The sequence below is a fragment of the Podarcis tiliguerta genome (assembly GCF_965153285.1).
Source record: "Podarcis tiliguerta genome assembly, chromosome: 5".
NCBI lineage: Eukaryota > Metazoa > Chordata > Lepidosauria > Squamata > Lacertidae > Podarcis > Podarcis tiliguerta.
The window spans coordinates 41,962,586-41,978,466 of record NC_139538.1 but is presented as its reverse complement, the minus strand read 5'-3'; the positions used below and the strand labels follow the sequence as shown (position 1 = coordinate 41,978,466).

Here is a 15,881-nt window from a genome sequence, read left to right as displayed (position 1 = left end):
CATTGCAACCTTTAGTAAGTACAACTCAGAAGGGGAGAAAATGCCAGTCAGGTTTTTCAAGAGTGCAAAAAGCACTACCCCCCCCCCCAACAAAAAATGTTCTCAAGCAATGGTTAAGGCAGGAGAGACTAGTACTATGCATAACTATTAGACTAAGAATTTACAGCAAACACCCCAAAATCCACTTCTTCAATATCCCCCACCAAGTAGTGCACAAATCCAACATGCCGAACCATATCTGCTAAGGCTTGGGTGTGGACTCTGTAGGGGCTACTAAAGAAATGCTGGGTGGATCTGAAACAAGCCATTCTGTTTAAGATTTTGGAAAGTGGTTACATCAGTCTCTCATGGCTATAAAAGAAAACTCTGCCCTCCTCTCTACAAAGAGGCAGAGAATCAATAGGATTCCAAGTATACAATAAAAATGAGGGCAATCCTCTTTTATAGTGCCAGTCTTGGTGTCCAAATATCTGCCTTAAAAATAGACAGAGAGGGGAATTGTGCAGTTCTCCAGACTGCAGCCCAATATTCTGATGTTACAGTATTTACAGCCCTGAGTAACCTTATTTACATCCTGTATGTTTATCCATGGGGAACCTCTGGCTGGAGTTGATGGAAGCTGCAGACCAACATATGGAAGGCCAGAGGTCACCCGCCACCCCTGGCCTAAATGATAAAAGAAAAGAAGCGGAGCATTCAAATCATTTAAGATTTTCTTATCAGTGAAAGAAGCATTTCATAGAAAACATTTAGGAATTCTGGCCTGTACTGCCAACCAACTGTGTTACATGTGAGCCTAAAGAATGCTCAAGGCTCAGTAGTACAGTGTCTCCTTAGTATGCACAACCTGGTCTTCCAGGTTCAATTCCTGGTGTCTCCAGAAAGAGGTGGGAAAGACTCCCTTTCCTGGAGAACTACTACCAGTTGGTACAGACAAGGATTGGGAAACCTCTGGCCCTCTAAATCCCATCAGCCCCAGCGAGCATGGCTCAGGGATGACTGGAACTGTAGCCCTGCAAAATCTTGAGGGCCACAGGTTTACCATCATTGGTGCAGAGAATACATGAGCTCAATGGCCTGATTCAATATAAAGCAGCTTCCTATATTCTTGAGAGGGCCATCATTCTTTCTGCCTAACAATTCTCATGCAAGAATTAAAGTTACAGAGCTATAGCAAGGCACCAGGCATCTGAGAAGCCATTAGCTCTTTTTTTTTTTTTTAAGGTTCAGGGAAGTGGCCAAGCACTAAGAACTGATCATTAAAAGGAAAGGTGGATCTGACCTGGTGGTGTGAAAACAGTACAATTTAAAAGTTGCTGGAAAGGCAAAGGGACAGGACAAAAAGTCCACCCTCCACACACGGAGAAATGAGATTTGATTTATTCCGTGACTCTGAGGCTTGTTCAATTTCCATTGTGAATTTCCACTGCATAAATTGAAGGGCTGCAAAAAGTCCCTGTTAGAAGCTGTCCAGAGCAATTGAAGGTGATGTGCACAATGATCTATGAACAGGCAGATTTCAAAGCCTCACTGGGGTATTTTAGCATATTTTTGCATATATGTTCACCAACCCTTCAGGAACATGTTGGGCATTAATTTACAAAATGCAATTAGATGCAGTACATACACAACTCCTTACCGTCAATGATTTATCAATTTAGTTAGCTCCCTTCACGTCATCTGGTTAATTTCCTCTGATTACATAGCATTGCATACAGAGACAAGCCTGTATTTCCTAAGTTTTAGAAGGATTAGATGACATTCAGAAATCATTTGCAAAAAGAACACAGAGGCTGCACAGCAGGGATTAATATGTTAGCTGCTTTTTCCTGTTATAAAATCGCTCATTTGCCCCAAGTCAAATAGTTCTCTCTATTATTTTCTTGTCTTTATTTTCCTATTGCTTGGTTCCCCGCTCCTAATGGACTTGCCCCATTATCCCTTCTCAGCAGAATCATGTCTAGGTTGTATTCAACATAGTGCTAAAGTGAAAGCTCCATCAGCACAAAGATTTCTGCTTGACCAATAGAACATTCTCTCCCTTTTCTCCCCCTGCATGCGGAGCCTTAGCTAGGTGATTTTGCGCCCCTGGCAGAACCGTCCAGATTGCACCCCCTAGCCATGGACAAATTAGCTCTTCTTGCTGCCTTTCCTACAACCCCCTCCCTCCACCCATTCAATTCACCCTCTATTTAAAACCATTTCTTATGAGGCAATACTCAATATTTATATTTATGGACATATTTTAAAGCTGATTTTGTGCGCCCCTGGCGGGGGCCCACCTCACCACCCCCTAGCTACAGCCCTGCCTGCATGCCCTCCGGAGTAGTTTAGAGGAGGGCAAAGAACAGGAACAAGGGGAAGAGAGGGGAGGAAGTCCTAGTGTGCAAGCAGAAATCCTTGCATTGACTGCATGTAATAGCCAAAATACCACTCTCTGGTGATTTTGCCTACACAGAGATGATGCCCATAAAGGAAAAGCTGTGTATATCATTACTTATTTTTAAAGTCTGACACAAGTATTAATGTTGTTGTGAGTATATGATTTGGGAAGTTGACATTCAGAAGGAGACTTCCTCTTCTAAATTATTGTTTCTATACAAAACCCAGTATTTTAGCCTAACAAAGTCTTGAATCCTAGGACATCCAAGCAGTGATGTCTTCATCTAGCATTTAATTTCTTTTAGTAATACAGTGTGTAATTCAGAATCAATCGAGTCAACAATTTTATTAACTTACTTCAACAGCAGAGCAGCACTAGACAGTCCGGGTGGGAAAGGGACAGGCTTAGAAGAATCAAGTGCTCACAACAATGTTCATGTTAACCCACTCTAAATGCCCAGACAGTTGAGAATTACAGGTGTTGTCATTGTGAATGGCACCTCTGAAGTCATGCTGGACAGACATCAGCATTGCTTGCTGCTTTCAAAGATTCCACAACTATCTTTGGAAGACTGGCTTCAACATGTAGGGAGTCTATGATTGCATTTGCCTCTTCATGGCTGAAGTGCTAGAGGCAACCCCCAATGCTGGTGGATGGGGAGGAAGTGTGCCGGCATCATGCCTGTTCCCCTGCCCCCACTCCCAACTTGATAGATGAAAAATGCAGTGAGAATTCACACCTCTTCCTCAGTGAACAGCAAGGGGCCAGGAGGAAGGAGGAGAGATCCTGGTTCTTTGCCTTCTTTTCCTTTTGTGAAGTACAGAGGAAAACAATTTCTGGAATGAAGCACGTGTCTCTGGCGAACCAGAGCAGCGCATGGAAATGCCATTTACCTTCCCGCCAGAGCAGTACCTATTATTCTACTTGCACTTTGGCGTGCTTTTGAAATGCTAGGTTGGCAGGAGCAGGGACCAAACAATGGGACCTCACCCCGTCATGGGGATTCGAACCGCCGACCTTCTGATCAGCAAGTCCTAGGCTCTGTGGTTTAACCCACAGCGCCACCTGCGTCCCTTTCAGCCCATTAAGTTAGGTTTAAAACTTTCACTGTTGTAGGCAATGTTGAACTGTTTATAGTGTTTGGCCACTGTCAAAGGGTTGAGAAAATAATGATGCAACAAGTAGGAGTATTAGGAGGAGATCCTGTACAGTCGTACCTCGTTACGTCAGTCTCCGGTTGCATTTTTTCAGGATACAAACGCGGCAAACCTGGAAGTGTATACTTCCGGGTTTCGCCGCACGCGCATGCGCAGAAGCGCTCTGCGTGTCTCACGCGTGCACAGACGTGGCACTCTAGCTGCGGACTTTTCGGGGTGCAAACAGCACCCTGGAACGGATCAAGTCCGTAACTAGAGGTACCACTGTATAAAGCTTCTTAACGTGCTGATACAAAGGGGGCACCGGCACAAGGCTTAGCCAGAACTGCTTAGGTGGATGAAATACAGTAATGTGGCACTGAGTAGCAAAAGGCTTCTGAGCCTAAAGATTCCGAAGGCAGTGTTGATGAAGAGTTCAAGAAGCTCTACAAGGCTGATGCCTTCACAATGTTGACAAACTAGGCAATGACAAGGACGGGCCAATTCAGAGAATTTGGAAGGGATGGAAGAAGTCATGGCACATTTGGCTTAGCAATACCCTATCCATACAGAGTTGGAGGTGAGGAAGAGAATGAGAACAACAACTTACAGAACTACCAAATGATGAGACATCCCTTTCTGCTGCTGCTCACTACGTGGTCATAAAGAAACTGAGCCAAAAGGTGTTGGTTAAACTCCCTCACTCCATGTAAAGAACACCAAAATACCTGGGTAAAGAAGAGAGTGGTGGCACTTCTAATCTTCCAGAACTTTCTAGAATGTCCCACTTATAGACTGCACAGGCAGGTTTCCATATTTGGGATTGCACGGAATCCACAGTGCACAGCATGACCTACTTTATATTCCTGTATAACCTCCTGGAAAAGTAACTGCAGCAATTGTGACAGAGAAGCAGCAAGAGAGTTGTTTCATGCTGATAAAATAAAGCCCACGTCATGTCAAACTGCCTCCTCTGCACCAAAACTCATGATACCTTGAGCGTGGGTCAGAAAAGACAGAGAGCTAAAAAAAATATGATTTTTTTTAACTCTTCCTCTGTCCAGCTAAAGATTCAGTCCTCTTTTCCATGTTGGCACTGAGACTAGATAGTGGGAAATTTTATGGGGTCAAAAAGGATTGTCAATTCTCTTCTTAGCCAGATTCTGGGTGCTTATAAAAAGCCCTAAACAACTTGGGACCCCATATTCAAAAGAAATATTGGCCTGCTTGTGCATGAAGACTTATAGAGGAGACAGTCTTTGTGATTTCACCTGCAAATTGCATTCACAGGTGACAGTGCAGGAGAAGACCTTTTATTTGGTGGTCCGCCACTTGTGGAAAGATAGATCTCTCTTCTGAGGTGCATCTTGTGCTGATGCTATTGGTGTCCTCTCGATAGATGAGGATGCACATCTTTGCCCGGGACCTTTGGGAGTGGTTAGATTTTACTATCAGGGGTTGTGACGTCTGAAACTGTTTGCCTGCTTCCGTGAAAGGTTCTTCACAGTTTAATGACTGGTTTAAAAATATCATGTGCACACAAATGTTACAAATCTTATTTATTGTTCTATGTATGCAATTGCATAGGATCCCCTAAAAGTCATGGGTACCAGACATTCCCCCCAGTAGTTTCTAGTTTGTGAATGCAGATCACTAAATGCTTGAAGTCCTCACCCAGGTGCAAGACAGCTTAGCAGTGTAAAAATGCAGGCTGAATCAGTTTCTTGGCCAGGAATTGGCTGGAGAGAATAACTACCATGTGGTACAAAGGAAAGTAATGGACAATTGACACAAACAGTTACTTTGTGCTGGGCAGTAGAGGAGTGTGAGCTGCTCCTCCCATGAGCAGAGACAAAGGTCAGGTTTAGGAAGGGACAAACATTTTAGCTAAGCTGATAGTAGGTTTGGCACATTATCCACAATGTGTGGGAGACATCTGAGGCAAAATCAGGGCAGTTCAAAACACCATACCTGTCTGACTCTTTTCTTTTAAAACACACACTCAGATGGCACAAAGGAAAAGAATGGTCTGGAATGCTGGCTGTGAATGTGCAAGTGATCTGATCTCATCTTCCATACAGGGATGGATATATACTAGTCAAACAGCATAACTTGGGATACTAGAAAGCAGGGCAGGGTAAAGCTGGGAGGTAGCTCTGCCATCTGTTAAATGAAGAATCAGAGCCTACTTTTGAATAAGAATTAAGAAGCTTTAGGAAGTCCTCTAGATCTGGAACTTTTTGGCATGGAGGATGTAGTGACAGATTCTGTTGTCCCATACCAAATTCCCTTTAAGGGGGGAAATAGAGACTTTAATTATTTCAGGGGGATGGAACTACGTATCTGTGAGACCATCTGCCTCTTTGTCAAGAAGATAAACTATTGCCTTGCTTATGGGGGGGAGCTTTGTTTTATTTTGATCGTTTGCTTGCTTCACTGGAGCAAAGCATTCAGAAGCTGCTACTGGTGGCAAGAGGAATGGTTGCCAGGCAATCATATGGTACGTTCAATACAGACCCTTATCTGCCCATCGTCAGAAGAGGGATAGAAGCATAGACCTGACCATCTTGCTGACTTTCAGATTCCAAGTACTGTTAAAAGAAACCAACACGCTTCCAAAAAAATTTAAAGCTATTGGTGTAAAACTAAAGACATCAGAGAGCAAAAATATTTTATTTGTGAAGTTGAGGGACAACCAAATTTGTTTGCAACAGTCCAGCTTTTAAGGCTTGACCCATGTTGGTTCTGCCTGACAGATGGCTCTTAACCAGGGGATGAATCAGGCAAGGTAGCAATGGCACCTAGGAAACAGCAGCCTAGCAGCCTTTCCCCAGCCTACGCATTGGGAAATTGGCAGGAAGGACATGACTCCCCACCAGAGGAGAACCAAGGGCTAAAAAAACTGGGTAATCTTAAAGTGACAGGCTGGCATAGGGCATATTTTCCTCCTTACTTTGGTCTGGGTACCATGGGCCTCTAATTAGCAAAGACAGGGAAGAGAACATGGTAAGAAAAAGAAGCTCTGCAAAGATCTTGAACCCTATTAAGAAAATAGGGCCATCCCTCATCCTAGTGTCCAGAATTCACCTTTCACCAGGAAGAGGTACAGCAGGTGAAAACTATCCTCCTCTACCTCAAGGAGAAGAGAGGAATGTCAGTATAATGGTCCATTTGTCTGGCACCTGCATATCACCTTTCTGACTTGCCCTGCTCTCTTTAAACTAAAAAATTGGTTGCTCTCCATATAGTTATTTATTTATACATTTTTTATACCCACCATTTCCCTTGACGGGACTCAATACAGCTATTTCAATTTAAGAAAATAGTGGCCCTTTTTTGCACCTAGTTCTCCATTAATTTGGCATTATTCAATCTCCTGGCTCTCCAGGACAGATACAACACAGAACAGTGACACATCTCAGCCGAGATATGCAGGATTCCCTTCATGTGGAATGAAAAGCATCCCTTTGGGCACCTAGGGGCTGACAGTCTTTGCCGGCTAACACTTTGAACTGAATTCGCAGCATCTGAAAGTGAGAGCCAAACCAACCACCAAAGCAGTGTTCATTCTCCTGCTTTTACGTTGTCTCCCTACAGACACTGCACCTTTTTGCCTCACAAGCATTTGTTCTGATGCTCCAGGAGACATAGTGGTTGATCTGCTTCCCCCTCCTAGGAAGCAAACAAAAATCAGATGACCTAGTTTGCCACCATGGGGAATAGATGTCACCTACACAGCGCAGATAATCCAGGGGAAAGCAACAGGCGGGCAGGCAGTGTCAGGAGGGCAGCTTACATAGCACTTGCATGTGATGCTACTGAAGTCAATGCCTGAAAGCAGTCAGTGCTTATTGTCCCCTTGGTTTCAGGAAAACAGGGGGGGGGGGGTATACAGATAATCAAATGCTTACAAAAGCTAACAAGCGACAGCTCCTTCTTTAATATCAGATGCAAAAAGTTGTAATTTAATCTATTTTAAACGCAGGCACTTTTGATTGTTCTTCAGTGGCACTTTAACCAACTGGAGCAGATGGTTAATGGCAGGGCTAATCAACAGCATCACTTTGAACTTGACAACATCCTCCATCACAAAAATCTCAGTGAGCTTCACAAGCCCCAACACATTAAGCCTCAGTGTTAAGAAAGCCACAAGTACCCCCTGCTCCAACTGATGGAATTAAATTATGGAAGTTATTAGGCATTTTTCTACAAGCAAACGCAGAGATAATAAAAAATAGAACTAATGAGTGTGCTCTGAGCACTAGCCTGTAACCCAGTGAATTTGGATTATAAATAGAAAATAGGTTAATAATCTGCTATGCTACTCTTGAGTTGATGCTTAGGGAGCAGCAGTTTTACTACCACTGAACCTACCCTATCACAGAGGCTCGTGGCAAGTTTCAATATACCAAAACAGTAAACAAAGCCATCTCTGAAAGAGTACCTAAAATTAGACACATCATACAACACTTTGAATGCTGTTCAAAATAGCAGCCTTGTCTCTCAAAATGTTTCTGCCTGCATCCTCATGCAGACTTAAGATAGCACACCCTATTGTATGGGACAGCTAGGAACAAATATGCTTGGTAAACTCAGTTTCCTATTCTGACACCGAGACAGGCATTCCATGCTGGATGTTTGGCGCTGCATAGAAGGATGTCTTAACTCTTGACCTCTATATCTGTACAATAAAAAACACCTGGTGTGAGAGGATCCCTAGTATCCCAACCACTGTCTTTTAACTGCACATTAGAAACACAGAATCTGAACATCCTTAGCAGCAAAAAGATCCTCATTGATTAGTCCCCCTGCCCTGCCGCCATGTAGCAGAAAGTGCTTTCTGACCCCAAGTGCTTGGATGGGACAAGGAGTATCTATAAAACAAGAAATTAATTGGTTCAAGTTAATTAACTGAAGTAACATCGAAGTTAATTATTTGAAATAACTAGATTACCAACAAGCAACAGCCCTTAAAATAATTAGCAGTAAAATGGTAAAGATTTGTTCAAGAATATCCCACTATACAGGATTTGTGGGCCAGGAGTTGGAGTACAGTAGAAACAAGCAAACCACACACACACAAAAAATAGATAGGAAAAAATATAGGGTGGAATCCAACATAGCACTAAGGCAATTGTTGCATCAGTGCAAGGACTATTGCTTGTGCAACGGAACGTTCTCCCACCTCCCCTCCCCTCCTCCTGCATGCTTCTTAAATTTGGGAAGGGTGTGGGGTTTGCACAGGAAGTGGAGAGAAAGGGAAGTTTCCCTGTGCAAGCAGAAATTATTGTGTTCACTTTGATGCATTAGTAGCTTACCACCTAGGGACGCGGGTGGCACTGTGGGTTAAACCACAGAGCCTAGGGCTTGCCAATCAGAAGGTCAGCGGTTCGAATCCCCACGACGGGGTGAGCTCCCGTTGCTCGGTCCCAGCTCCTGCCAACCTAGCAGTTCAAAAGCACGTCAAGGTGCAAGTAGATAAATAGGTACCACTCCAGCGGGAAGGTAAAAGGCGTTTCCATGCGCTGCTCTGGTTCACCAGAAGCGACTTAGTCATGCTGTCCACATGACCTGGAAGCTGTACGCGGCTCCCTCGACCAATAAAGTGAGATGAGCGCCGCAACCCCAGAGTTGGTCACGACTGAACCTAATGGTCAGGGGTCCCTTTACCTTTACCTAGCTTACCACCTATAATTTCTAAATTCAAACGTCTAAATTCAAATTTAATCTATACCTAGGATACAGTCATTGCCATGAACTGGCTGGAGAAAGAGGATTGATGGAAGGAACCAGCTGGAGAAGGCTCAAAGCCCAGGGAGTGGTGGTGGGACAACGATCAGTAGTCAGAAGAAAAAGACTGAGAAGAGGAGGTGTTAGAAGCTGAAAAGGGAACAGGACTTAGTGAGCTGGGAGAGTCTGTGGCAGAGAGAAGTCCAAAATCAGAGGCAGAAGTTGAAGCAGGACAGTAGGATGAAGGAGGCCAAGAGGCAGAAATGAGTCAGGCTGACGAAGAGTCACAGGTGTCTCCTCTTCCTGCTGCAGCAAGCTCCCTTCCCCACTTGTCTCCCAGAACCAGAAGAGATATGAAAAGTTTGGAGGAGAGGTTGACTGCATGCAGGTGAGGTCTTTGATTGCTTGGGGAAAGCCCTGGTGAGGAGGCAGGGACTTTTAGTCTTGCTGATTTTCATGGAAGAAGACCATTGGGAATGAGCTACTCTGCTCATTAGGCCTGACACACAACCAAGTCTGTGGAGGTCATGTTTTTGCTAATAGAAAGTTAACTCCATCTTTGAACTGTGTTATTACTGACTAGCACACTCCTGTGACAGTGAACTACTAAACACCTATAGAACAGGAAATGTATTCTTGCCTAGCCAGTTTATTGGAATGATGCACCTAGTACCTAATGCCCTAGCCTCAACAGGCCTCCCCGCTGAGCTAGTTCCCTGGTGGGAAGCCACTACCTGCAGACATGCATGAAATCCAAAATGATGCTCCTGCCAAGCTAGTCTATTGGTGAGATGTACCTGACGCTGCTCTGTTCTCAAACGATGCCCACACACCAATTGCCAAGAAGGCTAAGGAGCACAGACAGTCCAGATGAACTAAAGGTGCTGGAATACCTCGAACCAGAGAGCAGGGCTGAATAGCTCACTATGGAGCAGTGAGGGGTGTGGCTGAAAGACCATTTTAAACATTTCCACCCTTGGAAGAAGTGACTGGGAACTGTTGTGCTCTGTGTCACTAGACAAATCACAAAAGGAGAAACCGCTGCTAACTACCCTCCAAGACCCTTTCTGAGGATCCCAGGACTCCTCATCATCACTCCTAAAATAAACCCCACATACACCCCAGGGAACCACACCGGGATGGTGGGTGGGGAGGAAGGAGAACAAACACTTAATGGGTTGAATGAGAAGAAGAAAGGGGCTGGAAAGAAACTAATGAAGAAGAAAATTAATGTTTCACGGCAGGAGACAGAATGAGAACATGGAAAGGAAGGAACACACTCAACCAAACTGGATAAAAAAAGAGTTTAGAAAAAATTGGAAAGCACACACACACCATATAGTCAGAAGATAAACTGCTATATAGAGCCATTCAACCCACCACCTAGGCCCCCACAAACTGGGTTGGCTTGGTGGGCAGAATGGCTCCTCCCTTTGGAGATGAGGCAGAAGACCTGGTTGGACCCTGCATGTCACATCTGGTGACAAGTGTCACCCCATCAGAGGAATGTCTTCCATCCTGATCTTGCAAAAATTGTAATCTTTTCATTGAGCTGATTATAATGGGCAAAGTTAACCTAATGTGTCCCATCAGTGAAAGTCTTGTGCTTTTGCACCCTCTCCAGTGTGCACACAGAGCCAGTGTGGTCTAGTGGTTAGGAGCGATAGTCTCGTAATCTGGGGAACCGGCTTCGCGTCTCCGCTCCTCCACATGCAGCTGCTGGGTGACCTTGGGCCAGTCACACTTCTTTGAAGTCTCTCAGCCCCACTCACCTCATAGAGTGTTTGTTGTGGGGGAGGAAGGGAAAGGAGAATGTTAGCCGCTTTGAGACTCCTTAAAGCGAGTGAAAGGTGGGATATCAAATACAAACTCTTCTTCTTCTTCCTCCTCCTCCGTCACCATGTACCTTGACTGTGGCTCAGGGGCAGTGAGAAATCCAAGAATAGCACACAGCGGTAGGAGAGGGGGGATTGCTTCATCTGGCAAGCTGCAATGCTTGCACAGATGGAACATTTGGAGGAGCGTGACATTGAATTCCACCCATCACATATGTACTCAGGGAAACCTGACAGATATTTTGGAAATTTAATTGTTTGCAGTAACTGAATTCAATTAATTTTAATTCAAGTAATTAAAAAAATTAATTTACCTTGGCATCTTGGCTATCTCAGACAGAAACCTGTAATGTGTGTTCCCCTTTAGTTATCAAAAAGAAATATTTTTTGCTTCTAAACTATGAAGAAGTTGCACTTGAAGATCTTTCCTAAACTGTCAAGCTAAGTCCTGTACATAGATACAAGTGAGTCTGATAAACGCAGAAAACATAGTTGCCAAAGTATACTTGCTGCCCTGAAAAGCCTTGATTCTTCCATGTAATTAAAATATAACTGAATTAGAAAATGCATTTATGAAATGGCTGAAAAACCAGGGGAAGGAGGGATCAACTCTCCTGGACGATAAACTGCCCCTGGTATATGGCAAGCCAATCCTGTCTCCAATGTGGCTTTTCTGCCCATTCCATCCTGCTCCAGTGACATTTGTTTTATTGCAACCAATACATTAAATTTAATGGAAGCCACTAAAAGGCACTAAAGCAATTGCTCTGAGGCTTCTCTCTCTCTCTCTCTCTTTGTAGTTAAGCAGGGATATTTTTGGGACACAATTAATGTTGTCATATGCATGCTCTAAAGCTGTCACAAGGTATTACATAACTCATGTGTGCTACTCGAACAGTAAACTAGCACAATGTGTACTAGAAGTAAGAAAACCACCACTTCAGCAAGCTGATCTCATCCATGAGCTTGGAATGCAAGCCCCAGAAAACAAAGGTTAAAATTCCGGAGTACACTTCATACATAAATGAAAGCTGGACATTTATGAAATTCTGGTGGTGATTTTGGTGAGTGTGTATGAAAGAGCCTGTTAACAATGAGGACCATTTCAGATCTTTCTTGTATCGGTTTTGGAGTACTAAATACACATGCACAAAGACATTTATGGATATATGACCTGACCATGAAACAAATTAACAGTGGCTTGAAAAAGCTTGAACATATTCTTTCCTGCTCAAAATACCAAGAACAGCCACTTAAAGCAACTACTATATTAATTTACTTGTAGCTGGGGACTCAGTACATACCCAGATGTAAAGAGAACAGAGCACAGCACTTAGGATCATGGTGGGGATATGTGAGCCTGCAAACAGCAACTCCTAAGTTTATTTGCTTTTAAAAACTTGTTTGAAATAAACTGATGAAAAGCAGAGGGAGCAGAAGAAAATTTAGCTAATAGCTTTACACAAATTAGTATTACTGAGCAACAGAGCTCTTATTACATCATAACTGTAATCACTAAGGGAAGAGCTAAATGTCATGAGACAGACAATCCCAGCAAAATTACTAAAGGTTTGAATCAGGAGAACTAGATAGGAAATGCATGACAATGCAGAATAACAATGTGGAATGACAGCATGATATAGTAGTTTTGCTACAGCTGATTGAAAGAAACGGGGCACAAAGACAGAACTGGCTGAATACATCTGCCCTGACTGTGCAGCAAAAATTACAGCAGTCGCTTGAAGGTTTCCACAATATGGCTTGTTCTGGTCCATCTCTTTGGGGGAGTGACCAGCAGAGTAGCCCACACACTCTGAGGGTTAAACTTAATTATCCTCCCCACATCCACATCCAGTAGAGTAGAAAATGAAATGGAGGGACAAAAAATGAGCAAGTATTGAGAGGCAAATGCATAGTGAACAATAAGAAGTACTCTACGTATTATAAAATTGGGAAAGCCTGCATGTGGACACAAACTGAGAAGCATGTTAACTAAATCACAATGCCTGGATGCAACAATTGCTTTGTGGAGTTGCCTGCATAGCCAGGGGGTGGGGGTGGGGTAGACCTGATCACAATGACATTCCCTAGTTTTGAAAACCGGATAGCCAGACCTTTCACCAGATGTAACTTCTCTCCTATCTACTACAATGCTGGTAGTTGTGTGCTTGATAGTAGTAATGCTTAGGATTACAAAAGAGCACTGATATAACCCATGAATAATCATGCAATTTACTTAATTATTTATAAGTTACAAAATTGAATTTCTTATCAGATTTTAACAGGAGATATCCTTTCAAAAAATCATATTCAATGCTTACAACACACCACTGCCAAAAAATATTGCGCTCTCTCCCCCTCCCACTGCTTTAGCCAATGTATTTAATATGATTAACAGTCTATGTGTGCTATCTAGTCAAGCTATTTGTTCAAAACACTGGAATATATATTTTAGCTCATTATCAGATTGGTTAAAAGCAGAAGCATTCAGAAATATTTAGCTTAAAAAAATCAAAAATAGAGCAGAATCCCATATCCAGAATGATTCCATGATTCTCCCTGCAGAAGCAGATCTAAGGCCCTCTTAGGATGGACATATAGAGAAATGCTGAATCAAAGAGAGTTGTTTCTCAAAACCTTTCAAGCATCTACAAAATGCAGACCCTTCCTTCATTTTATTTTTATTTTTTTGGAAGGGTCGAAGAAAAGGCGCTCAAATGTTCACCTGTTGTGTGGGGACAGTGACAGCAAAGACTATTAACCAATGAATCCACCCCAGTCCAATGTAGCAATGACCAAGATAGCCAAGCCTGGTTGCCTTGACAACAGGTGCAAGATCCCTCCTATCCCTAATCTCTGATCTCATGGTTCATGGTGAGGGCAAAGCAACCTGCTGGAAGGAGGTGTGGGTGGTTATTGATTTGTTTCTGTTCTTGAGGGGTTTTTTGGCCTTGTATTTTTATGTTGTAAACTGACCTGAGGACTACAGATGATGGGGGCAGTATACAAATTTAATAACAAAAAATATAAACAAATATATTGGCTTCATTTGCCCTCAGTGAAATCATTACTCTCACTACCTGATCTGTGATTGGCTAGGTTCATTAGTCCCAGGAAGATGTTCCAGTTTAAAAAACCAGGCAGTGAATAGCAGCGAGGAGATAGGAAGGTAAACAAAATTTGAGTGTTCACTGAACATTCCACCCCTTCTCCAAAGCTTTACCTCCATGCACAAAATTGAAGTGGCTACCATTTAGCATAGCCCTAGCCTAGACCTTCCTCCTTTGGATGCCATCCGGAGGTCCCACCTCTTCTTAATTAACTCCTCTCTATTTTGATCTTTCTGCCACTTTGGGGTAATGCTTCCATTTGAAAGAAGAAATCAAACCACTTCCCTGCTTCCTAATAATCTCTCCTCAAACTGCTCTGTGCATCAGAGCTGATTTCATTACCTGCCGCCTGCTGCTGCGGGTGGTTTTATTTAAAGCACAGGCGTGTGGTGAAGAAAGAATTCAGCATGACCTCCCTGAACTGCTGGGGGATGAATGCTCCACTGCACTGACAGGGAGAAGCTGCTTCCCTTTCTTAAAACTAGCAGACTAAGCCAAGCATGGTTGCGAAGCCTCCCACATCCAGGGCCCCATTTTCAATTACTGCACGTGCTGAAAGGGTTTAAAAAAAGAAGTAAAAAAAGCATAGGCTGATATAATCAACAGTGAACAGATGAATGAGAATCTGTAAAATACAACATCATAGAACATAGTAACGGGTACAGCAACTCCTGGCAAGAAAATTAAGTTGAATAGATTGTCGGGAGCTTGGCAGTAAGTACTCTTTCTGCAGAGGAACTGTACAAAGGAAAGCCAACAAGAACAAGGATGCTGCATCATTAACCCATACCTTCAGGTTATCTTGCAATGCATCAACATAATAAATTGTAACTGAAGGGAAAGAAGGGTGGACCGAGTGTATGACTAGCTACTGCCAAGCTTCAAAATTCCTAAGCCCCAGTTCTCTCTGTGTGTGTTTTAATGAAATGGACAAGAAGGTCAACCTTTTCCTCCCTGAAGCTATTTAACTTCAGGAAGGCCCATTTACACAGCTCTGACAGGCAAGGAAGTAGAGGAATCAGGTTGAATTATGATAAAATAAAATATAACCCTAATTGCTCTCTCTATGAAAAATCTCCTCATTTAGAAATGTACTTAAAATAGCTATTCATGGCTTAGTGAATTCCATTACACTGAAAAGTCAGCATCAACTATTGCGTATGTTCACATAATCCTAGCACTCCCCCAAATTAAGTTGCACTCCAAATGTTTGCCAAGATCTCACTGCGCATTTCCAGAGTCATCACTTATCAAGCACACATTTGCAAATGAGAAACCACCTTGACCCTGCTGTGCATTCTCTTTCAATTCAGGGTAGTCTTGGAAAAAGTCTTTCTTCCTGGGCCACAGCTCTGTCTTCCTAGACTTTAACCATGTGGCAGAACAGGCCACATTTATTGCTCATGGGCTGCTATTTTGAAAGCTTGCTAAACCTTAGCTCGGGATAATGTAAGGCTTCCAATGCAGTCAGCCGGGACAGAGTAGGGTGAACTCTTCTGAACACTGCACCATAAGAAATAACAGAATTAAAAAGATGCATGTAACTTACCTGTTCTTCTGAAAGCTGTGAGATGTGATTCACAGCTGCGTAAGACTCTATCTTTGGATTGAAATGGTTGATAATGGCTCTGAAACAGAGAGAGAAATTTTACATTCATGTATGAAGGTCGGAGAGTGAAAATATTCT

At 43.1% G+C, this 15,881-nt stretch overlaps 1 protein-coding gene across 5 annotated transcripts in view; it reads right to left on the bottom strand.

The window, feature by feature from the left end:
• ARMH3 (armadillo like helical domain containing 3) overlaps window positions 1-15,881 on the bottom strand; it is a 122,216-nt gene that overhangs the window by 14,203 nt on the left and 92,132 nt on the right. For all 5 annotated transcript variants that reach the window (XM_083443813.1, XM_083443810.1, XM_083443812.1 and 2 more), the window contains one exon: window positions 15,744-15,822. In XM_083443813.1, the coding sequence (XP_083299939.1) occupies window positions 15,744-15,822 (79 nt within the window). The remainder of the gene's footprint in view (window positions 1-15,743; window positions 15,823-15,881) is intronic.